This window comes from Pteropus vampyrus, unplaced genomic scaffold (assembly GCF_000151845.1).
Source record: "Pteropus vampyrus isolate Shadow unplaced genomic scaffold, Pvam_2.0 Scaffold582, whole genome shotgun sequence".
Lineage (NCBI taxonomy): Eukaryota > Metazoa > Chordata > Mammalia > Chiroptera > Pteropodidae > Pteropus > Pteropus vampyrus.
Window position 1 is genome coordinate 327,855 of NW_011889363.1, and position 26,889 is coordinate 354,743.

Below are 26,889 nucleotides of genomic sequence, written 5' to 3' on the forward strand. Positions count from 1 at the left end.
CCCAGTCATCATATTATATCAAGGTATCATTCTAAAACAGAGTTCAATCATGACCCCTTTGTAATTCAAAACTTTTGCTTGTTTCCCCATTGTTTTCACTGAAAATTATGTACCCACTGAGCTGTAGGCCAGACTTCTTGGGATGGGATCTTTGCTCTACTACTTACCAGATATGTGATGTGAGACACATCATTTTATTACTCTGTCTCAGTTGCATCATCTATAAAATGGGGATAATAATGTTTACATAGAGTTGTTATGTGGATAAAAATATAAATATGAAGAGAAATTAGCTAGTACCTGGTACATAGTACGTATTCAACTAATAGTGTCCATAATAATCACCATAAAATACTCCAGAGATTGGGATGGACTTGTAAATATTTGACTATTTTTTCCTTAATTAGGGGTTTTCGAGAGTTAATTATTTTGCTAAATAACTGAATTTCAATGTTCTCTCCTTTTTCCTTGAGTAGGCAGCTAAGGATTGTAACTGGTGAATGGTTTTTTAAAGAAAAGGCAAAGCGTTTCAAGCAAGCCAATGTTCTAGGCACCGATGTTGTCCGACAGTCCATCTTAAGAAGAAATCCAGGTAATTATTGGTTTTAAAATTGTTTTAATCTTCATTTTGGCAAGCTAAATAACTTCCTTGTATTATGTAGCAGATGAATGCAGTTGAATTTCCTGAATCCCTTAGTCATTTTAAAACATGAAATCTAAATTTGCAATTCATACAAGGGAAGAAGAAATCAGTAGAAAATAAAATCCACGATGATTTTCCATATATCTGACACGCTGAGATTTTCAAAGAGAGCATTTATCTTCATCACAGACAGTTCTTTTCCTGCATGCACTTCCAATTTTACTAAACATTTAAGGAAGTAACAGAAAATGGATGAATTAAATGATTTACATTGTCATATTGTGAAAGCAATTATTGATTTCTCAACCGGATGTACTTCAGATTTCTTTTAAATGTTACTTTTTTGAATCCAGCGGTTCTCAGACAAGGAGTGATATTGTGTACTGCGCTCCCCTCCTCCAAGCCAAGGAAATATTTAGAAATGCAAGGGGGACATTTCTGATTGTCTCGGTGACTTGCGAGGTAGGAAGATTAATGACATTTAGTGGGCAGGAGCCAAAGATGCTCAACAGCCTGAAAGGCACAGGACAATTTCACTCGATAAAGAATTATACTGTCACCAAATGCAAATAACACCCCACCCTATGAATACTATTCTGTGCATTTGAATTATAATTTAATTGGTTCAATATTGACTAAAACTTGTGTTTAGGAGCATATTTCTCATGTGTTGTGTAGTAAAGGTAGAGCAGGCGTCTTCTGGCCTGTTCCTAAAGTATCTCATCTTTCATATACTAGAGACTAATGCCTTTGTTTTGAAGTCTGGCAGGAAGGGCTAGGAGGCTTGGAACTGATTCTTTTGCCACTTCTGAGTATGGCACTAGCAAGGAAAGGGATTCCCAGATGGGCAACATCAAGTCTGATGCCACAGATGGACAGAATGAAGTAGAGTTAGAATTAAGCAGTTAGCTATGGCCACTTCCTCCACTCAAACTTCAACACCTGCCAGAGTATATAGACTCTTTCTCAAGTCATGAGATGTATGCATAGGTGCTCATCCTCCCAGGAAATCTGGCTTAGGTGTTCAGGGTACTGTTTCTAGGATTCCATGCTTGAATTCAGTCTCTAGAGATACGAATCCAGACTCCTCTGTCCTAAAAATACCTGTAGAGGGAGGATGTATTATTCCTCCACTGTAGGCATCCCTAGAAAGCTTATCTCAGTAAATCCCCCACAGATGAGTCCTGATCTTAGTCCTCATTTAACTCTGGAACAAACCCAATGGGTTAGAAATAACTCTGTGACTGGATTTTTTAGGATGGGGGACATCATTGCCAATTGTTATAGACTTCTTTGTCCCACTGAAGAATAGAAAATTGCTCTAATTTCTCGCCATTTTGTGTGTAAATTTGTCTTCCAATTATTTGAATGAGGAGCTGAAGAAATACAAAACCAAGAACAAACCCGCCAGGACACAGAGAAGTCAAACACTTCACCTTTTGCTGGGCAGAAGGCCAGCCACGATGGTCCCAGGAGAAAGGGGTAAGACACAGCCTTTCCAAGAGAATTTTTCCTTTATTCCAGACACCTCTAAAATAAAGACTCCTTAGTTTTTGAAGTCTGATGTCATTTCAGTGACCCAGAGAAGGTCAGAGACTCAACCAAGGTAACATTGTCCTGTCATTCTCATCAGAAAATGTAGTTTTAATAACTTTCAGTCTTAGATTAATAAAGGCCCCCTCTGATCTGAACATATAAGAGTTTTTGTTGCATTTGACCTATCTGGTTTTGTACCAAATGGTTCCCATTGCTTTTAGGTAGAAGGTTTCAAGTCAGGGCCATTCTTGTTTATACAGATGTGATGACTGCCTTTGTTGTAGAATGTCAACACCTCTCCCCTCAACCTGAATGCTAATATGTGAATATCCAAATCAAAGATTTATTAATTGGGCTAAAAATGTTATATCCCTTGTTTAAAATGCAGCCTTCCTTAAGAGAAAAAAAAACACATTTGACTATCTCAGTAACTTAATTCAGAAAGCAAATATATATGTCAGATACTGAGAATGGAAATGGGAGGCACATAGGAAAGTAAATTCAGAGAGGCACTGGGAAAATAGGGGCAAGAGGATTCCATCAAGGGAGAAAAGTGGCCCCTAAAATGCAAGCTATAAGGACCAAAAGGCAAACTGCTGTTTCACAGTATTTTACAGTCTTTGTTTTTCAGGCAGCTGTTGACCAGTTTTGTGGCTGAAGTAATGAGAGTTCTAATATATACCAAGTTACTTTATGGTTCTTTCCAAATAGCATTGCATTGTCTTCTCGGTAGAAATCAATGTGAGAGACTGCCAGTGTCTGAGGCTTTACTTGGCTCTACAGAAAGTCTTTTGTTATTGTTGTTATTGTTGTTGTTGTTTTTTAGAATCTTGAACTGTGAATAGGAATGAAACCCGAATGTCTTCTAACTCAAACACTCATGACTCATCATGTCTTTATTAATTAGCAGAGATGAATGGAAAAGATAGCATAGAGTGACCATACATCCAATGTATTGATCATTCCTACCATGTTGAATCCATTTGTCACTCCTCAGAACTTCCACAATGCCTCGTGCCTGTGTATCACCCCTTACATTTCACTCTGACACCACTTCTTACCATCCACCCCCCACAACTTAATTATAAGCTATCTCAGTGTTAAATCTGTGGCTTTCTTGTTTTTGTGTATCCAACAGGGTATCTGGCTCATCAAAAACAATCAGTAGCATGATTGAATAAGTAACTCAGGGCCTATAGGTGCTTTTAGGAGCTTTAGTTTGTAGATCCCAGTTCAAGAACCTGTGTAGATTATAGAAGGATAAGCTTGTGTAGGATATAGAGTGATGGGCTTGGAGCTGGGGGACAATAAGCAACTCACAGCACAGTGAATTATATACATCTTGACTTGTTAAAAACAGATATAGTACTAGACTGAGCCTTGTTGGAACTCATAACTGGGACCTGATGATTCTCAGTCTTCAAGAAGTATAACCCCTAGTTGAGGGGAAAAGGTACACACCTACCTGGAAAGTGAATATGTATATAAGAATTTTAGGAAAATATAAGACGACAATATGAGCTGCTTGAAAGACTTTCTAAAACAAGACAACGTGTTAATTAACTACGAGAGATGTCATAAGGCAGTAAGTAAATATTAAATAAGTGGTTTAGGTAATCAATGTCAGGAGGACACAGGGGTCGTTGGGAAAGACATGGAATTGTAAGTGGGACTTGATGAGGACTTCGAAAGATGGAATGGGTCCAGGATAGCAAACGGTGGAGAAGAGTGATCGAGGTGCAAGAGATATCTTAAGTAGAAGTGTGGAGGTGGGAACATGTACAAGGTGGTTCTCAGAGCAGTATAGATTGACATAATATTAAGTGCTATTCTCGTCAAAAATATAATTTTTCCAGTCAGATTGTGGTTTCTGACACTGCAAAACACTCTTCCAGTGGTCTTTGAAACAGAGACAACGTGGCAGATTCCATTACGATTGTCCTAATACCCTTGGATACATTGCCCACCCCCCACTTAGAAAACCGTAGAATGTTGACTAAATTAACTGGCCTCTCCTAGTGCCATCACAAAAAAGAATATAGCTTTGGTTTTTTATTAAAGTGAATTAGGAAACCCCCATGTTTCGAGCATTCAGTAGCCTAGATTATTACTTGAATCTTGGTTCTTGAAAGCTGTTTTTACTCAAGTTCCAAATAATTTAGTGAAATGGGAATGCAATCAGATTTCATACCACATGAGACACTCCATTGTTTAAACTTCATTCCCACAGGGAGAAATGTCATGGAAGATATAAAGATGGTTCCTACTACATGGTTTCAGTCACTCATTCCACAAGAATTGGTTGGGTTCTAGTATGTTCCAGGCATAATCTAGACTCAGGGAACTTGGAGGGAACAAGAGCAGTCTAATAAGTTGCCACCTCAGTTTGTCTCAGGATCATCAGAGCTCCCTTGTCTAGCAAGGTGAGTTCAAACTCTTTATTCTAAGCACCCCAGCAGACAGGCTCAGCCCAGGCAGTGCTTATCCCTTCTCAGGTAACAATGATTAAGTTCCCAAAGTCAATGGTCTTTTTTTCTTATCAGGGACAGAGGCTTGCCTTACCAACAAGTGTTATGGCCTTGGGAGAATGTCATAACCTCCTCGTCCACCACCCTTGACACTATACTGTAGAGGCATGGGAATACCCCACAACCTCTCAGCCCCAAGCCCACTTTACTGAAGAATCATTTACTATTGAAAGTACTACAAATGGTCTTTTTGAAATTATATTTCGAAATGCTTTCTTTCTTATCTTTTAAATATATATATATATGTATACTTTCAGATTTCTTCTTAGCAAGTTCAGATCAGCAACCAGAGGAGAAATCATCATAACTCCCAAAACTGAAAGTGGGAGGAGCTACAGCATGGACTTAGACAGCCAACATTTTCGGAGTTTAAAGTCAGCCCCCAGTTCAGACAGGTAAGACATGTGCAGTTTGGAGCTGGGGAACAATATGTAACTCTTATTGTTTGAGGATAAGGGTGTTGTATTTCCATTCAAACAGTGCTTCTAGGTGTCTGTAAAGTATTATCTCTTTGAGAACTCCTAAAACATAACGCGGAAAGCCAGGAGGATATTTTTTAGTTGAAATGGAAAGCACTTACACTTCTGGAATTACAGTGATTGAAATCGTCTGTGTTGCCTGCAGGGATGAAACTATGTTTTGGAACTCAGGGCTGCAGTTCAAATGGAGATGTACAGAGAAACAAAATTCTTCTTATTGATTTCTTGATCTTTTTTCGTTTAAACGTCTGAAAAAAAAAAACCTCTAAGTGTCATGGATATTCCTGATAGCTTTTAAAAATTATTAATAATTCATCATTTTAACTGCTTCAGAGAATTTCCATAAATTTCACTTCCACCTCCTCTAACTCATTATCAGTTGGGCCAAGTGAGAATCTCCTATGCACAGAGCTATCACCTTTGTCAAGAAAAGTAAAGAGAAATAGAAAGGATAGCCAAGAGCATACTTTTCATATCAAGTTTAATTTTCTTTATCTCGTTGGGCAGAAATCAAGGCTTACTTTAATGATTAATGTATTTTCGAAGGCAGCAATGAGAAAAAAGACCTATCCTCATGTTTCTCTGCTTTGTCCAAAATGTTAACTCACTTTTGTTTGCTTAGAGCTGCAGTAATTTTGCAAAGCCAGAATAGTAAAACCTTTGTAGAACCTTCTTAGGTTCTACAAGCAGAAATACATTCTCCTTGTTATTCATTTTAGAATATAGAAGGGCAAATTCCCCTAGAGAGGACACTCTCGTGACTGTTGCTGTTTTTTTCATGGTGGCTTTCCATACCTGTTTCTTTTTTCCCCCTGAAACATTTCTTCAAACGTGTCACTTTATGCAAAACTGCACAGAAAAACATATGGAAGCATAAAATAAATAATTTATCCACTATCAAAAGATCATCACCATATTCAATATTTTCCAAATTTTCAAGACTATGTATATATTTCCTTTGTGATAAAATTTAAACCATGGTTGCCTTTGTCCTTGAAATAGTTACCTTTGACCTCCCTTGGAGTAGCCCCATGTTCTGTCCCAGAAAACTTTGTATAAAAATATCATTTTTGGTTTTGATTGTTGAACTCCTGACTCTTAAGACATCAAAATTACTTAGAGATGATAAGCAACTAGTTTAGTGTTGCAATTTTTGATCAGCCTCTTAGGGACTTCATGGATGAGCCGTCTTGGCTTATACTTCAGGCTAGCATTTAAGAGAGATATAGATAGATAGATTATAGATAGATGATAGATAGATAGACAGACAGACAGACGGACGGACGGACGGACAGACGGAGAGAGGACAGAAGGATAGGGGAGAGAAGGAAAGAAGGAGAGAGAGAGAGAGAAAGAAGAAAGATGGAGTTCTTTTTTTAAAAAATAAAGTCTCTTGGCCCAACAAACAAAATTAGATTATTTCCTTTTAAATTAATTTGTTTTATAGTTACTCAACAAGAATAAAGGGCATGGTCTCCAGTATCACAGTACTTGTACCATTCTTCCAGATTTTGTCTGCCTCGGTTTATTCATTGTGTCTTATCCCTTGCTGAGTATAAATAACCACAAAGCTGGAAAGCTATATGGACATGTTTCACCAAAATCTGGTGTATTGACCCAAGGTTTTCTTGTTCTTATTTTAAACTGGAAGAAGGTCCCTAAAAGACTTTGTCTTTTAAATTGTAAATACCTGAAATGGTTTACAGGTAATAAAAGTATAGTAGGGATACTTTGGCTTAGGTATGCCAAGAACAATGTTTCGCCTTTAAGAAAGAGAGTAAGGATGTTTGGGAGATCAGTAGAACAAAATGTCCTTTTCCTAGAATATGCATTTATCACAATTAATAGACTGACTCATTAATCTACTGCCACAGTGATATGAGTTACATTATCCCAAATTATTCCTTAGAAAGTTGGCGCATGAGGTGGCCCATCTTTTCTTAACTTCCATCACCTAAAGATGTTAACTCCCTTTTGTTTGCTTGGAGATGCAGTAATTCTGCAAAGCCAAGTTGAAAACTGGAGGATTTTCTTTTCTCCTTGCATTCTACAAGCAGACTTGCATTCTTCCCTATAATTCATTTTAGGCTATGGAACAGCAAAGGGCTGGAAAGAGATTGTAAGATCCCAGTATCTTTGGTCTATTACCTGACCCAGCTTAGCAATTAATTTTCCTTTCTCCTCCACAATACATATTTCATCATGGTTCATTGCTCTGTTCCTGGAACAACAGGGCTGGGACATTCTTTTTTAACACTCACATCATATCAGTGGAAACAGTGTTTTATCAGATGCCTGGTTGACTTTGTTACTTTTCAGTCATTTCAAAGCAGGGAAAAGTATGAATGGGTTGGGCAAGGCCCAGCAGCTTCTCAGAAGAACGTGGCACATGACTCTTCACTGGTTGCTAGGGACTTGACACAAGATGCAAATATAAATGTAAACTGTAATTAATAAAGAGAATGCTCTTCAAGGCAGTGATTCCTAATTCCTTTTACATCATGATGAGTTGTCGATGTGGCATAATTTGTGAGATGTCAATCATGCTCTCCCAGAAATAAACTCTCTGACAAAGATTCATAAGGGAGTGATTTATTAAATGATTCCAGGGGAAACCAGTAAGGGAGTAAGAGAAGTAGAATAAAGAAGGGAGAAAAAATAAGCAATGCCCTCAGGTTAAGTCTGAGTTTGAGGAGTCAGCTTGATCCTAGAAGGGACTCCAGCATAAGTTATATCTCTGAATTTTTCCATTTTGAGGAGCTGGACCATTGCACTCCTATACCAATCAGTTGTCGACTGTGGATTCCCTTGGATAGAGTTTCTGAATTTAGCAAATAAAGATACAGGATGCCCAGGCAAATTTGAATTTTAGATAAACAACTTTTTTTCAAGTATGTCCCAAGAAATATTTTCATTTATTTTAGTTTTATTTTTTTATTAAGTTTATTAGGGTTACATTGGTTAATACAATTATATAATTTTCAGGTGTACATTATCATTTGACATCTGTATATTCTATTGTGTGTTTACCACCCAAAGTCCAGTTTTCTTCAGCTACCATATATTTGATCCCCTTTACCCACTTACCCTTCCCCTATCCCCTTTACCCTGTCTACCTTCCCGTCCTCCCCCACCCACTAGTAACCACTACTCTATAATCCTCTGGTAACCACTAGTCTACAGTCCATGTCCATGAGTCTCTGTTTGTCCTACTCATTTGTTGCTTGTAGGTTTGTCCCACATATAAGTGATATCATGTGATTTTCATCTTTTTCTGTCTAGTTTGAAATACTTTCATTTATATACTATATAAATATTAGTATATTTTTATACTAAAAATTATTTATCGTTTATCTGAAATTTAAATGTAACTGGGAGTTCTATATTTTATCTGACAACTTTATACTTCAAGGTATTCTTAGGCCTCTAGCTTCAGTGCTAAAGGGCAGATTGCTGACGGTCACAGGTGCAAACTATTAGCAGAAAAGCACTCAAACTAGAGATGGGCACACAGAGCTGGTGCAGGGGATCTGAGGGGATCTAGGTAGAATTCAACAATGTCGCCTAAAACATCAGTCCACAACCTTTTTGGCACCAGGAACCGGTGCTCCTATGAGAATCTAATACTTGATCTGAAGTGGAGCTGAAGTGGTGATGCTAGTGCTGGGGAGCGGCTGCAAATACAGATGAAGCTTCACTCACTGGCCCACCATTCACCTGCCGTGTGGCCCGGTTCCTAACAGGCAATGGACTGGTACTGATCCATGGTCTAAAGGTGGGGACTCCTACCCTAAAAAACATAATAGAAAGGTGGAACTTCGAACTTAAAGTTCACTCTGTTCGGTAAAAAAAAATGAAAAGATGATGCTGAGTTTTTCAGCAGCAATTCTGTCATGACATTGGAGGATATGGTAAGCATTTTCCCATAGAGCCTTCTTTCCTCTTCTGTTTCTCATCCTCCTTCTTCTCCACCCCTCAACATATGCCAGCATACCAGTTATATCCAAATATTTTTTCATTGCTCTCCAAGAGGCCTGAGACTATCACAATTTCTGTGAAGCTTCACAAGCTGCTTTGGTTGGCTCTAATCTAAAAGCAGAGGCCATACCATTCAAGCCACCCCTAAGCTAGTCCTCACCCACATGCAAGCACTACCCTTAGTGTGTTCTCTCTCCTTTCTCTACTCCCCACCCCCGGCTTTCTCACTCACACACACACACATGTTTGGTACCTTTATGACTACGAAAATCAATCTTTCATCATATCTATTATTTTGGGAAAATAAGTTTATGAAACTCATTCCCTCAATGTATGATCCATCATCTTTTTTTAATCAGAAGTGATTTTCCTGTTCTAAATGTAATTTTCATTGACATCTTTGCAATTAAGATGCCAATTAAGCAATGCCCTCTTATTAGTAATTTGAAGATAGCAAGGTGAGAGTATTCTAGCTCTGAGTTTGGACCACATCTATAAAGTCAATACTGATTTTGTGTATTAGATAAAATGCTATGTAACTAGTTGCTAATGCACTTAGCAAATACCTTTCCTTACCAGGCTTTACAAGTTATTCAAATTTGTAGCACATCTCTAACAGTATGTGAATTTTATTCCATAATACTAGCTGAGGTAGTTTTGTAACTCAGAAGGCTATAGTGATTGTCCTCCAAAAAAAAATCGATTTCACCTCTTTCTTGTGCCTTTGCTTCATTTGTCTGATGCTAATTCCTCTTTCTTCCTTCTTACCTGCTTTGGGTAAGCTCAGCCCTCTTTAGTGGCAGCAAGGTATGGGTAATCAAAGCCACAAGCTGTCACAAATGTTAACAACCTAAAACCATAGTGTCCTGAGAAGAGTGATTTTTTACTTGCATGACATGATGAATATATGATAGAACAGGTGAGGAAACGTGGATTTACAAGAGTATTTAATTCACTTGGACTGTGATCATATCAGTGGGAATTACCTGAGGTCTGGAGTTGCCAAATAATTCTTCAACTAGAAAGTTATATTGATAACTCAAAACCATACCTTTTTACACTCATCCTTTGCCCACCATGCACATCTATCTTAGATTGATTTGGGTTCCCCTAGAAGCAAACCCTGAAATAAAGATTCAAGAACAAGTGATTTTTTTAGGATGTGGTCTTGGAAAATACAGCTAGGGGAGTGGAGAAGCGAGCCAGGGAAGGGAAGGAAGCTGAAAAAAGTGTGTCATTAAGCCAGTTACCACTATAGGCAGCTAGACCTCAACCTCTGTGGACAACTGTAGGAAACAGAACATACCTCAGACTTATCCAATCAAGAGAGCAGGAATATGGCATATTTATAAACCAGTGCCCTATTCATCACTGGTTGAGGGATAATGCTGGGACACTAACTTTCTGGCACTTCTGACTTATTCTGTGCCCATGAGCTTCATGCTCTTGTGATCTGAGAAAGTCCTCAGGCATAGAGTTGTGGGTGTTCCCAGTAAACAGGGTTTCTATGGGTGGATGTGAATGCTGAGGGGAAGTGGGCAGGGGCACTTGATTTCTGCTGTATTGTCCCTCCCAAACTGCTCTTGGACCTCTTCCAAAGGTACAGTTTGTCAGACTACAAGTTGCTCAGCCTCTGATTTATGTTTACTTTATGCATGTGATTTTCCTTATTATAATGTCAATAATGTTTGGGAGTGTAGGGATTTGGTAGTTCAGCCAGACCCTTGACATTATACTTTGGTTGAACTACAGTTGGGTTCTTGACTTGCCTCATTTTTGTAGTCAAATAATGATTGTAAGCCCGAAGCCGCCTCCTTGCTATCTCGTTTGTTTCTCCATTAGTTTTCCAAAGATTCACTGCCTTAGCATGTTATATTTATATGAACTAAATGGAATACATTTCTCTCCCCTAATATAATAAATTTCATTTTTACTCACTATTACCTAAGGTATATAATGTGATATGTTACATTCTCAGATTAGCCAAGACACAGTAATGGCCTTCTTCAAATCATTGAGGAGTACAGATATATGGCTTGCTTACCTATGTATTTTATTTATACTAATAAACTCAACACATAGTTCTGCCAATTTTATTGACTTAGTACTATATGCCAAGTGGTAAATGTGGAAGATCTTAGACAATGATACTACTCCACCCCTTCATGAACTTTAAATTTGGCAGGAAAGATTGGGATAACTGAACAAATAATTTCAAAGCAATATGGTATCATAATAATAAGATATTGTGTTTGCTCTGTGAAAATCAAAGATAGGCATTTTTTTTTTGTAGAGAATTCAGGGAAGCTTAATGGAGATGATCCCTAAACAATTTTAAGTAATGAAGTGGCTTTGGCCAGGTGAAGAAAGGTAAGAAAAACATTCTAGACAGAGGAAATAGTACAAAGAAAAAGAGGAATAATGCAATCTTTCATATGCTGGAAAACACAAAGTTAAGAGTTTTTAGAGTGTAAAAATTGAAGTACAGTATACAAGAGATGAGCTGTAAAGCTAAGTTGGATACCCAGGATATGGATGGCTTTGGATACCTTGATAACATTTGTCTTATAAGCAACATAGCATCACAGGTAGAACAGGAGTTTAGCAAATCTGAACTACTGAGTACAGAGTAAGTGCTCATTCCATTTAGTTACTGAAAGCTAAGTTCTGCTAAACACTTGCTTTCCTTGGTGTCCACAGGGGAAGGCACTTGGCTTTCTTGCTCCTGACTGCTGGTCCACCCAAGGTTTTTCATCACTGCTGGACTCTCTCCTCCAACTGGTTTCTAGCTGTTGTTTAGAAATAAGATATGAGATCAGGATTACCTTATGATGGTAAAAGACCAAAATATTTTCAGACTGAGAGTTCTAGCTGCTCTTAACTCCTTCTTCTTCATACCCAGAGTCTTTCCCACATGGTGATTGTCTCCTACATTTTAGAGTCTTTTTTTAAAGGAAACTGATCCTTTAAGGAAACCATAAACATTTTTAAACCACCACACAAATCAGTGCTTGTTTTAGTAAATCAAATTATAAAGGCTTTTTATGTAATTAACTTTGAGATTAATTGAACAAAATTTTATTGGGCAACCACCATATCGTATTATTTTTGTCCGTTCTCCAAAAAGAAAAAGGAGAAAAATATGTGTAATTAAGCCACACAAATCCAGTGGCTTCAGAGAAAACTGCAGCTAGAAAAGCTGCCTTAATGAATTTCTGCTTCTTCCTCATTTCTCTGCTTTCCTAATTCTGTATTCAAGAGCTCCTATGATGGTTCACCTGTGCTTAAGTATAACTCCTCCAAACACATACATATGTATAAACACATGCACCTAATACCTGAAATTTATTTCTTTAGCATGTGTTGACCTCTCCAAAGACTTTGGTTTTTAAATGGAGACACGTATTCATTTATTTGTGTGCCTGTGTACATGGACAAACATACACAGGGGTCAACAAACTTTTTTTATAGAGGTGTATAGATAGTTGAGACTTTTGCCTTTGTAGGCCATACGGTCTCTGCTTCAACATAAACCACAGGAAGAATATCATGTAGTCTCTCTGTCATACTACTCACTGGTCTCATTGTCCCAGGGAGTGTTAGTATCTCTCAGATTAATGCTGCCTTATGGCTGATCTTACTTAGAGCAATCAATTAACCATGTAGGCATAGGCTCAACATTGCAAGCGCACTCTGGGAAGGTTGGATCCCGAAAAATTCTTTCTAGACTACAACTCCTGGGAGACTATTGTGTAAACCAGAAAGGCAACTCATTAAATTATGGTCTTTTTCTCCTATCCTTGGATTCTTTTTCTAGAAATTGATATATCTAGGAAGCTATTATCAAGGTTTCGGGCCTGCATGAAATTAGAAATAACAAAATGGAGGGCTTTTAAAGTATATTTCATAAGCGAAAGTAAATGAGACTCTTTTCTACTTTAAGAAATATATCTTTCAAGTACCCCGGAATATATAAGCTGCCCAGATAGTGTCATATCTGTATACTTTGAGTCCTAGTAGAATAAGACAAATGTATCTCTTTCTTGCTAGTTTCCCCTTAAGCAAATTTTAGCTTGAAGTTTTGTTGGCACTGATTTCTAATATTTCTAATTTAAATATCAATAACATGATATGTGAATCAAAAATAGTTTTTTCCTCATTGAACTTTAAACTTCTCTAATTTAAATTTGGTGAAACTTTTATCCTTTTCTTGTTTAAGTGGCAAAGATTTATGTATTACATGTCATATTTTCCATAACTTCTAAAAAAGTTGCTGTCCAAATATTTATGACATTCTGCCTCATTAGACTAAATCTTTTTAGTCTAATTAACTGAAACAGCCAACTAAGAGGAAAATAATTTTGAGAAGCCCAGAGTAAATGTCAGGGACAAATGTGAAATTATATGTCATTTTTGAGATAATGCTTCTGGCAACAATAGTTTCCAGTAGCTGGCTTAGAAAGCACAAGAATTTTTTTTTTTTTTTATTACAAGGTAGCCTCTTGAATGTCATTACAATTAATCAACTTCTGCCATAACTTCTATACACATAGATCTTTTTGTTCTAGTAAGGCTAATCCATGATGGGGACTTTTTCAAAACCGCCTGGGTCACGGAGAACCTTCAGCACAGACACAAGCAGATTTATCCACATGAGTTCCTTTGGATCATAACTTCTTGGCTCATTTTTGCAAAATTCACTCTCAGCCTTTCTTTTTTAAAGGAGATTTTACCTAAAACGATAGGGAAAGAGATTTTTGAGGTAATATTCTGAGAGTAGAGAACCTATGGTCACAGCACAGCATTACTGGGTAGATCTATAAGCTCTTCTAAATGGGACTACTGAAATGAGCAGAATCACTTGGAAAGGTATGAATATGGTTAACTGTTGTCAAGTGAAGAAATGTAACATCTGAGGTAGGAGGGCTCAGGAAAATCACCAGGGAACTTAGAATTTATTTAATCTATTTAGTCACAAAATTTATTATCTTATTGTCAGAATCAAAAAGACACAGTCATAGACTTCTCCTAAGCAGAGTCCACAGAGTACTATAATTTATTCAGAGTGCCATTCTAGAAAGAAGAAGCCAGAGACTGTTTCTATGTAGTATCAAAGGAATGCCACCAGAGATTTTTCATAGTTCTCTTAATCAAATCCCAAGAAACTAACCCCCAGCTCTCTTCCTTTGATCATCTTCTTGATAGCTCCCTCTATCAATGTAGAACCTGCCCGGTTGTAACAAGTTGATCTTGATGAAATGATGAGTAAGCAATAATACGCACACTCAGATAATTTTTTGTTTTCATCCTCACTTTGTCATGTACTATATGTGTGACAGTGTAGTGGTTGTCGTGGTCATGGTGGTAGTGGTGGTGTGTGTGCGCGTGCATGCGTGTATGTATACATACACATGCATGCATGTACAGAATAATTGTTTAACCTCTCAAAGACTCAGTTTCTTCAACTTTAGAGTAGGAATGTTAATACCTTTTTTTTTTTTTCAGGGGTATTGGTGAACGGAAAGTGTCTAACATTTAGAAAATACTCAGTAAATGAAGCTGCTGTTTGCATAATTATTGAGGGTGATTGCAGCTGGTAGTATCAATCAGGGCATATTTGATTTTGGTGACTCTTCTGGTGCACAGCTTTGAAAAACCTATAAGCTGTAGTTGATAACTCCAGTGGTCACTGCCAATTCTTCTGACAGATTTATCTTCTAGTAATGACACACGCACAGTCAGACATTCTTTTTAAAAGCACCTTTCCTTTATTACGTTAAGTCTCTCCTCTGATTGGTTCAACTGTAAGCTCTAATCGCTATCACTGCCGTGCTTTAACAGTAAGATATTTATTATTATAGGTACACTTATAACTTATTAAAATAGTAATTGAAAGAGTGAAATTCATAAAATTGTTTTACCACTAAGCATATTCTTTGTTAACGGAGGGTAAAGAATATAAGAACAAACTCTTCAACACTAATTTGTCAAGCTTATATTTACTTATGAAGCTACGTTCCATGAAAAAATGTGTGATCGCCTCAAGGGCAAGACCTGTTTTTTCATTAATCGTTATTGAATGGAACTGAATCAGTTTTAGCAAACATGAACGTGAGTCAATCTCATTTGCCAAATGTCATTATTTTCATACCACAATTATTAAATGTGCACCATGAGTCAGTCACTAAAACAACATAGAAATAAAATATAATGTCCAGTCTTTGATTAAATATGTACTGAGTGCCTCCTTTGCACCAAGACATCATGAAGATGCTGGAGAAATTATGGTAAATATATCATGAACTCTGTCCCCAAGGAGCTTACAGTTATTAGAGGCACCCAGGCCTACATATGTGGATCAGTTAGGGAGCCACACAAGACATTGTGTACTCAAGTGCTACATATTTTGGTAAAGACTGTAAGTGAATAGGAATTGGGTAGAGTAAAGGTTGACAAGGCCTGTGATTGACAAGAGGGTCTGATGGGGGAGGCTGGACTTCATCTGAACCTTGAAGGACAGGGAAGATTTGCATGAATTGAGAGTGGCATATCAGGTGGGGAGAATGTGAGCAAAAACCTTAGAGATAGATGCATGACTGTGAGCATGGTGAGTTGAGAGGATAGTAAGGATCCTGGACTGGCTGGGAGAGTGCTGGTGAGCTGTGTGAAATATAGTTGGAAAGGTAGGGTGAAGTTCAATGATGAAGATCCTGGAGTCAGACTAATGGGGCTGAACCTAGTGAATCATGAAGGTCTTTGAGGAGGCTGGTGTCATGTTAGTTGATGACCAGTTCCAGTGTGACTCTGGTTGTACATCTTGTGATTTACACCTTGTCATCATTTTCTCGTAAGCTTTTCCTTGACTGTATCTTTTGTCGCTGCTCTGCTTCCATGTTAATTTGGAATATTCTTTCTCATTTAGGGGAAGCACTGGTTCATCAGATCTTAATGACCAGGAAGCTGGTCCTGGTATCCCAAAGAGCAGCCAGAGCAATGGTATGACCCCAGTCGCTCAGAAGTCACCAGCCTCAAGCACACGCAGTGTGACCTCAGTCAGTAATAGAGTAAGTACACAGATGCGAAAGGACAACCGGCTTCCGGGACTCAACCTCACCACTGTGGCATGACTGGGTTTCAACTCTCTGTGTCTCAGCACATGTTGTTTACACTGCTTAATGATAGAAGCTTCTTTATCAGGACCAAACCTGTTGCATCCTTAGCTCCTGGCAGGATTCCCTGAAATGAAAAGGAAAGGGAAAGAACAGGTTAAAAGTGGCATTTGTATAATGAGGGTTTAAATGGCAATATGATTTGAACAAAATACAAATAAGTTTAAGAAGTCTTTGATTTTGATCTTCCATGTTACTTCTCAAGATGTTGCCTGCACTAAAATTTTTTTCCAAACTGATTTAAATCAGGAAAAGTAGAATCTTGAACTCTTTTTGTAGTTTTCTTTTCTATATATCTGTTGAAATAAGGGGTCAACACATAATGAAAACTGAAATTGCATATGTGCAAATATATAATATATAACATATATAATATGGAAGCTTTTCTTTTGTATGAGCATATACCAGATTTTTTTTGATAAAGCATGAAATAATATATATAGCTGACATCTGTATTTAAAAAGTCTTTATATACATCAATTTTTTTGAGTCAGCCACTATTTAATGAGGGTCTACTATAAGCCAGACCCTGGTCAAACAAAGACTTGAAGGAAGTGAAAGAATTAGCCATGAGGGAGTCTGGGGCAAATTGTTCCTCCAGGCGGAGACAACACTGATATTCAGCAAGTACATTACAGGAAGGCTGTTCAATTATTTATGGCTAGCCTCCATCTGGAGTAGTCAATGCCCTTGCTCAGCCATTGTGCAAAATATCTTTAATGACCCTGGAAGAACAGCTAGTGCAAAGACCGCAAGTTGGGGGCATACCTGGTATGTTCCAGGAAGAGCAAGAGAGCCAATGTGGCTGTTGTGAGTGAGCGAAGGAAAGAGTAATAATAGGAAATGAGTTCAGAGAGGTGATAAGGCCAGATGGGGCCTTGTAGATCACTGTTTGCACTTAGTCATTTACTCTGGATAAGATGGGGGTAGTTGGAGGATTTGAGCAGAGGAGTAACATGATTTGCCTTCTGTTTATGCAGGACCTGGGGACTGTGTTAAGAAGAAGCGGTAGGGGTACGAGAGTAGAAGCCATGAAGCCATAGCATTACTGCAGGCAAGAGACTTGACTTTGGAACAGGGAAATAGAAGTGAAGGTTGTAAGCATTCAGATTCTACAGATTTTGTTTTAAGGAAGAGCCAAAAGGCATTCAGACAAATCGAATAATAATAATAATAATAATAATAATAATAATAATAATAATAATAATATTATTATAATAGATATATTTAAACACTAAAAAAAAGGCATACTTAAAATTTTATAAATATTTATATTAAGCTCAGCAAGCAGTGCTGTTCAATAGCCAGAAAAACGAATAGGTAGTTGATGATAATGCTCACTTCTTTGGCAAGGAATAATATTCAAAATATTTAGCAACTGAGCAATAAGAACAAACACTGGCACAAGGCTAGGGCAGTATCTTGGGGGCCCTTCCATGTCATGCATTAAAGGGAAGGGGGTTGAGGGTGGACTGAGAGTAGTCCTGTTTACAAACTGATGCAGAAGTTTTTAAAATTTTTTAACAGTTGGTACAGCCATACCAATGGGTAGCGGCAGACCATTTGTCCAATAACCAGTAAGTTAGTCTAGTTCGTTCTCAAAATAAGCATTATCTTCCTAAGTACAATTTTTCGAGAGAAAAAAGTCATGCTTGTCATGCACTAATACCCTCAGAACTAACAGCGTCTACATGAATATTTCTTTATTAAACAAAACACTGATTTCCCCAATAGAAATCCCCTGCAATGCAGTTCAGTATATGTACATATATAAGCAGTTGCCTGTGTTTTTCTCGCTCTTGCTAGTCTAGCTAGTCTTTTCTAAGACAAAAAGAGACAAAGGGAAATGTTTTCTGTTGAATAAACATAAGAGCACAGTACTTTAAGAAGCACATTTGCTCTTCCATGATGAAGGGAAGAAGTATATAGCGTGAGATGATGATCAAGGTGATAGCTTCTTAATTTCTCCCATTTCTCTTTGTTTTAGTGTTCTTTTCTGCTTTAGCATATGAGAAGTAAGTTTTTAAAATGAAAACTCTTAGAACATGAAAGTCTCTAACTTGTCCTCTGCTATGATGTACTTTGTTAATTTTAGGTTTCACATCCTGAATCTCCAGGGTATGTGTTGCATGTTAATGCTTGTGCAATATTAATTGGCCCATTAGAGCTCAATATTACTGATAGTCCCAGGGAACCAATTGGAAAATTTGCTATCAACATAATTGCCACTAAGGAAGTTGGTCTTGCTTCATTGGAGGACTCCATGTGTGAATAATGTTTTAAAGAAGTGTTGGAAACTGACCTAAACTTATTTATCTGTTTGACCTCTGTCATAGCCTTTTGATAAACCTTAGTAGTCTATGGCAGTTAGTTAGAAGCTACATTCTTCCTGCTATAGAGAGTATGTGTTAGAGAATAATCAAAGACCAAAAACAGTCTATATTGAAGCTGCATTAATTAGTATGTATGCTAAGCCAGTGAGAACCACATCTCTCTAGAGTGAGATCATCTGTTTCCCTCAGTGTCTAAGGTATGGGCTTCATATAGGGCAACAAGGAGGGAATTCTTTCCTGTAGGACTTTAAAAGGCATTTTTTGATTGTTTATAGAAGGGGGAATTGAAACTTCTCTTTTTAGTTTGGTCATTATCACACTGTGGTATCATTTACATGGACATTTAACCTTATTCCAGTTCTCAAAAGTTTCAAATTAGTTTTGTAATGCTCAAGCAAACTTGGAGTGATGCAATTGCCAAGCTCTTATGGGCTTAGACAATTTTGGGACAGAGTTTTCCTTTATTGTATGTTACAATGAGAGCAAGTCTCTGACTGAATTCTGCCACATGCACATTTATTAGCAAGCAGGCACCCCCAAAAGTAACCTATTTCTATAAACTGGGAAAGTCCCCATTCCTTATCCTTTTATTAACTTTGATAAGCCACTTGCATGAAAGTTTCATTCCAATAATGATGTAACCAACCGTGCTCTGATCATCCAGTCTGCTGAATGGAAAAAGTGGCATGGTCTACTGTTAAATAGGGGTGGAGGAGATAAAGGGTGGTGGAGGAGAGAGGGTGTTGAGAGTGGAGAAAAACAGAGTTCTAAGCCTCAGTACTATTCTGAGGGTATGAAGCTTGCCAGATTCTTGTACATAGTTCATGTAAGATTGGAGGTACCTGTATCATTCTTCTTGCTAACCATATATTAGAACACTCACTAAATTTGTGAATGAAAAATTATTTCGAATGCCTTTCGTGATAATTAATAAGCCTCTTGCTATAGATTTTAGAAAGTGATTATTGATAGTTTTAGAATTATATGGACTCCAGATGAGGGTCCTCCAAATATCAACTAGCTCCTCCTAAAGAGTATACACATAAACGTGGTTATACGGAAGTATATTTCTATGGAAGAATTTTAAAGGAAATTAGTGCTAGTATAATGCTTTTTATTTTATTTTATTTTCACTTTGTGAGAAGGAACACGGTTTTAAAAATTCCATGGATTTGATTGCCTTTGAAAGAACCTCAGAGGACCTCATAAAGAATCATCGCAGAAAAACTTCTGTTACACCTTCCATAGCAGTGTCTGGGGCCTCCTTCTCCTCAGGTAGGTATTTACAACATGACTACTCTGTTGTACAAACTATCTAAATCAGATGGAGCTATACTTTTGTGTAGCGTTAAATGGATGTTTCATGCCTTAAAAAATTCGTTCATGTTTGATCCATGGTGGTAGGCCCACTCCATAAGAATTGCTTGAAGGAGGTGATGTGTTCTTACATTCATGCGAAATCCATTTATTAAGTGTATACCCTTGCCAGGCATCATTGCCAGGTTTCAGAGCTATACCAAATGTCAGTATAAGAGTGTAGGAAATATAATTGTCTCATTTGATACAAAAGATAAGGACTCTTGCCCAGAGTTCAAGGAAATGGTAGTTCAATTGATATGGTGGTCAGAAATGCCCTATATCTAGACAGATTAATTATTTCATGGTTTAAGTAAAGAATTATTTTCAAGCAGCATTAAGGTTTTCATAATAACCCTTTTCATTTGTATGGGACATTCAAATATGTCATTTCACTTCATCACCACAGCAACCCTGTGAAACAAGTATTATTTATGTTGCAATTTCATTATGTAATACTATGCATAAAGGCACTCTTTGGACATATTTGTCATAATGATGAAGTTTATGTCCCATGTGTAGAATTAAAATCATGACAACATCCTCAACATAAAAAAGTTACTTGTTACCTAATGATGATATTTGCATAAAGCCTAACGCTGGATTCTGTGTGCTGAGTTGGGGAATCTCTCCTAGCCAGGTGGCTCCCAAAGGTTTTATAAGTGTGTATGGTTACTGTTGCATTTTGTTCAGGACTAGAAAATCGGCTCACCTGTGAAATGCAAGATTTTAAACTAGTCTAGAAGCGAACCTCCTAGAGTATATTTCTACTCCTCTTTCTGAACAGCCCCTGTTTATTGAGTCCTCTGTGTCAGACACTATGTTAAGTACTTCTGCATTATTTCATTTACAGTTTCAAACTTTAGTACTTGATTGCTCTCTTAAATCTTTTTTGTTTATAAGCAACTATATCTCTCTCAGCAGGACTTTGACATAGAACTGTTCAGTGGAAATAAATTGTCTGTGTCTTGGTAAGCTATTCACAGCATTACTGAGTAGTGCATTGTCCTTTAACTTATATTTTCAAAAGCAAGATGTTCTTCTGATCAAAGATGCTCCGGTACCTAAAGAAATAGAGCTTCCTCCCAATTTACCTTTAGCCATGCCTTTTTGTATGAATTATCTAAATTTTTAAAAATGGCTATTGTCTTATTTTTTCTAAGCTTGAGAGCCATTCTAGGAGAGTTTTTCAATGTCTACAAGCAAAACAGATGATTTAAAGAGCTTACAATTAGCATTTTATGGTAGGGCATTTAATCTCCTGTGATCAAAGGAGAAGTAAACATGTTGGTTTGGTAACTCAGTCCAAGGAAATTTCAAAATACTATAAAAAAATACAAGTGTGATAGCATAAACGGCATGAAGTTACTGACTCTTGACTGTTGCTTTCATGACACTATTTATGCCCCATGCCTATAAAGAATGGAATAAAGATTAAACGTTTGCAATTTAATAAAAAATTAAAGCCTCTAACAGAATAAGCTGATTCATATCTTTCCTCTTCTCTTCTTTCCTCTAGACCGGACTCAATCTGAGTTAGATTTGAGTGGGTCATTTACAGAAGACTCAGAGGATACCGTAAATATAAGAAGCAAGTCTGTCCCTGGGGCTTTAGACAAAGACTTGGTAAGTTGAATGTGGAAGAGTCTAATGATCATGAAGAAAGGACGTGATCTTGTTTCAGACCTGTCCAGTTTAGGTGAAGATAAGTTGAGACAAAAGTGAGTATATACAATGATCTCTTCCTAGTCAGTCTTCACAACCAGCATATATAAACAACTAAGGAACGATTTAGAAAGAGTAAGAGGTAATCAGGTTAATGAGTGAAGATTATCCCTAAGAAAACACCTATTGGGAATTTCAGTTCCTGGCTAAAAGTACATTACTTAATCTAAACCTGGAAAACCAGGGATCTCAGTATTTCTTAAACTAAATAGTACTAGATTTATCTGACTATATATTTTATATGAACCTTTCTACATCTCAAGTTAAAGCTATTGAACTGCCTTCTTGAGACTGAATTATATGAAAATTAATATTTAAGTGAACACATTTATAAAATGAGAAAGTTGAATTAGATTATTGTTAAGGTTCCTTCCAGTTCTAATCTCATATTCTGATTTCTATAATTGCTACAATGCAATTTGAACTCTTTGGAAGAAAGATAAAACACAAATGTTGAATGACATTAATATAATTTTTCCAAAGCAAGCCAGGAAACTCAGAGTCCTAAAACTCAGTGTTACTTACCATAGTATAAAATAACTGTGAAAGTATTTTAAAATCTATCACTTCATAAACTGTTTAAATGTCTAATCAATGTAGTGTATACTGAAACTAATAAAGTAAAATTAAAAAAAAAAGAAAAAGATAGGACACAAATTACCAAAATCAGGAATGAAAGAGGGGTCATCACTACCAACATAACAAATTTAAATGATGGTAAGGTAATACCGTGAACAACTGTATGCCAACTAGATTGACAATTTATATGACAGATTCCTAGGAAGACACAAATTACTAAAATTTACTCAAAAAATATAAATTCTAGGTAGATCTAGAATAAGTTAAAAGTATTGAATTAGTAATTAAAAATCTTCCCTCAGAGAAAAGCCCAAGTATAGATGGCTTCACCGATTAAGTATATCAAATATTTGAAAAAGAAATATCAATTCTTCATAGACTGTTTCAGAAAACTGAGGAGGAAATACTTCTCCACTCATTTTATTAGACCAGTATTATACTGATATCAAAGCTAACAACACTGCAAGAAAAGGAAACTAGAGACTAATACTCATCATGAGTGTAGATGGAAAAATCCTTAATCGAATATTAGAAAACCAAGCTCGGTAATACTAAAGGATTGTACACTATAACCAAGTGGAATTTATCCTATGGATGCAGTGTTGATTTAGCATTCAAAAATAAATCAATGTAATACATCATATCAGTAGAATAAAAGACAATAACTACATCACCTTAGTAGATGCAGAAAAAGCACTTGACAAAATCTAACATCCTTTCATAATAAAAATATCAAACTAGGAATAGAGGGAGCTTCTTTACTCGAATAAGGGGGCATCTACAAAACTCCTACAACTAATATCATACATAAAGACAAAAAGGACCAAATGCTTTCCCCCTAAGTGCAGGAAGGAGGTGAGGGTTTTCACTTTCACTTCTGTTCAATGCTATACAGGAGAGTTTAGCCAATGCAATAGGAAAGGGGAAAGAAAAAGAAGGGAGAGAAGGAGGGTGGAAGAAAATGGAAAATAAGGCATGTCATTGGAAAGAAAGAAATAATATCTTTTATATTTGTAGATGACATGATTTCGTATGGAAGATCCTAAAGATTCTGCAAACACATTACTAGAATTAATAGATAAGTTCAACAAGGTTGCAGGATATGAGATCAAATAAAAAATACAATTGTGTTTCTATAAGTTCAGCAAGGTTGCAGGATATGAGATCAAATAAAAAATACAATTAGTAATGAATAACCTGAAAATGAAATGAAGACTATAATTCCATTAATGATAGTATTAGAATAAAAAAATATTTAGGAATAAATTTATCAAAAATGTAAGATAGTTATGTGTATTGAAATTTAGAAAAATATTGCTGTGCTAAATTAAAGATCTAAATTTATGGAGAGACATTCTATGTTCATTGATTAGCAGAATAAAAAAAATTAAGACAGATTCTCTCCAGATGAACCTATAAACACAAATTAAAGTCTAAGAAGGCTGTTCTTTTAATCTTAGTATTTATTCACATGGTTTAATCAGTTTCTTAGCCAAATATGTTTCTAATACTATCTCACTGATTTTTTTCCCTAAATAATGTAGTTTTTAATATCACTATATTATTATTTTTAAATAGTTTGACATCTTCAAGGTAGTATTTTATAGTTAGTAGCATTGAAATTTTTTTGGGAGGGGTCTGGCTTCTTTCAGCGTTTTTTTTTTTTTAATTTGTATTTTATATTAAAGCAGGCTATTTTGTAGAAATGGACATCCTGATTCTAAAATTTATGTGGAAATGATCCAGAATAATAAAATTAATTTTAAAGAGCAAAGTTGGAAGACTTATTCTTCTAGATTTTGAAACTTACTATACAGTTATAGTATTAAGTGCAGTGTGGTATTGGCATACACATAGGCAATCGAAGGAATATAATAGGGTCCAGAAATAGCTCTTACATTTATGTTCTATTGTTTTGGGGTAGTTCAGTGGGGAAAGGATGTCTTTTCAACAGATCATGCTTAGACAATTGGATATCCATACATAAACAAAAACAAAAACAAGAGCAAAAACTAACTCAAAATGGATTACATTTCTAAATGTAAAACTTAAACTATAAAATTTTAAAAGAAAACTTAGGAGAAAATTTTTGTGACTTTAGAGAAAAAATTCTTAGATATGACACCAAATGCATGATGCACAATGCATTCAAGAAAAAAACTGATAAATTGAATTTCATCAAAGTTAAAATTTTAGACTTTAAAAAACATGAAAATGTAAAGACAAGCTGCAGACTGGAACAAAATATTTACAAATCAGATATTTGATAACAGACTTGAATCTCGATTATATAAAGAATACACTCAACATTAAAAAGGCAAATAATTCTATTTAAAAACAGGTAAGAAGATTTATAAATAGTCAATAACCACATGAAAAATATGCATCATTAGTCACTAACGAAATGACTTCACCACTTCAAACCCACTAGAATAGCAATAAACAAAATATAGAAGCGTTGGCAAAGATGTAGAGAAAATGAAGGCTTCATACACTGCCTGTAGGAATGTAAAATGGTATGAGCACTCTGAAGAAAATTTTAGCAATTTCTTTAAAAGTTAAACATAAATTTACTAAACCACCCAGTAATTTAACTCCTAGATATTTACCAAAGAAAAATGAAAATTGTGTTCACACAAAGACTTGCACACAAATGTTCATAGGTGCATTAGTCATAATACTCAAAAAGTGGAAATGATCAAGACATCCACCAACTGGCGAATAGATAACAAATTATACATGGTATTCCATATACAATAATCAACAATAAAAAGGAATAAAGTACAGATACACACTACAACACGGATGGATGAACCATAAAAAATATGCCTAATGAAAGAAGCCAGACATAAAAAGCCATATATTTTATGATTCTATTTATATGAAATGTCCAGAAAAGTCAAATCTATGGAGAAAATAACGCAGATTAATGGCTTCCAGGAGAATGAGGATTGACTGCAAACAGATATGAGGGAACTTATTGGGTTGATGGAAGTGTTCTAAAACTGGTTGTGCTGATGTTTGCACGACTATAAATTTGCTAAAAGTCACTGAGGTACATTTACAATTCATAAATTTTATGGTTTGTAAATTATACCTCAATAAAGCTGTGAGGGAAAAGTAAACAGCAAGGCGAATAGCTGAAAAAATGTTTGCCAATATATTGATAATTGTTAGAGCTGGGTGATGTTATAATGATTCATTATACTGTCACCAATTTTATAGATGTTTAAGTTTTCATAACATCCTTTTTTATAATATCTTTTTAATAAAAGAAAGTGAAGAAATACGAAGAGTTGTAGTTTAAGTGCTATCAACTGGGCAATAGCATACCTGGAAATTACAAAACATAAAAATATAGAAAAGAGACCATTTGAAAAAATAATATGGATATATTTCACAGAATTAAAGAAAAATATTTCTCAGTTTGAAAGTGCCAAAGATTAGAAATAACAGCTTACAGCTAGACATATTATAATGAAATCTAAATATATCAAATACAAGAGAATATTCCAAAAACTTCTAGAGACAAATCCTGTATTACATACAGATAAACAAGGATCAAATTAATATCAGTTTTCATAGCAACAGTGGGTATAAGATTAAAAGACCTACACCGAAAATCGTTTTGAATCAAATACTTTAGAGGAGAAAGAAATACAGGAATGGTTGCAAGGGATATAAAAAGTAAAGGTGATTATATAAGTTAGTGAAGTTTTTATTAAATTTTTTCCCGGCTTTATTGAAATAGACAATTAGTTGCTCATATTTACATTGTACATTTCAATGACTTTTTTCACTTATAGTTGGCATACAATAATATTACCAGTTTCAGTTGTACAACCTAGTAATCAGAGATCCACATAACTTGCAGAGTGGTCACTCCACTAAAGCTGATACCCCTCTTCCCCCTTGCATATTTATTACATTATTAACCATCTTCTCCATGCTACATTCTACATCTCTATGTCTATTCAACTACCCATTTATACCTCTTAATCCTTTTGCCTTTTTTTCCACCCCCCAACCCCTGTCCTGTCTAGTAGCTCTCAAAATATTCTTTGTATCTATGAGTTTATTACTGCTTTTGTTGTTATTTGTATATTCTTTAGATTCCACATGTACGTGAAATCATGCGATATTTGTCTTTTTCTCTCTTTCCCATTTCATTCAATGCAATACCCTCTAGGTCTATCAAGGCAATATCTTTCTTCATCCCCTTCCTTTTAGTCTGTGTGTATCTTTTAATCTGAAGTAAGACTCTTGTGGACAGCATATGTAGAGGTCTTGTTTTCTTATCCATTCAGCCACTCTATCTTTTGATTGGAGCACTTAATTTTTTTTCCATTGGAGGTACTTACTGATAGGAATGTAGTTATTACCATTTTTTATTCCTGTTTTTGATACATGTTTTTCCTTCTTAAAGAAGTCTCTCCAACAATTCCTGTAATACTGGCTTGGTGTTGATAAATTCTTTTAGCTTATTTTTGTCTGGGAAACTATCTGTCCTTCCACTCTAAATGAAAGCTTTTCAGGATAAAGTATTCTTGGTTGTAGATCCTT

General features: G+C 36.0%; 1 protein-coding gene across 1 annotated transcript in view; it reads left to right on the forward strand.

Moving 5' to 3' along the window:
* The first annotated feature begins 482 nt into the window (after window positions 1-482).
* Window positions 483-26,889, forward strand: part of SYTL5 (synaptotagmin like 5) — a 55,907-nt gene continuing 29,500 nt past the window's right edge. The window contains exons 1-6 of the mRNA XM_023525610.1: window positions 483-592; window positions 2,020-2,125; window positions 4,965-5,102; window positions 16,087-16,228; window positions 19,812-19,941; window positions 21,542-21,648. Coding sequence (XP_023381378.1) covers window positions 5,047-5,102; window positions 16,087-16,228; window positions 19,812-19,941; window positions 21,542-21,648 — 435 coding nt within the window. The 5' untranslated portion in view covers window positions 483-592; window positions 2,020-2,125; window positions 4,965-5,046. The remainder of the gene's footprint in view (window positions 593-2,019; window positions 2,126-4,964; window positions 5,103-16,086; window positions 16,229-19,811; window positions 19,942-21,541; window positions 21,649-26,889) is intronic.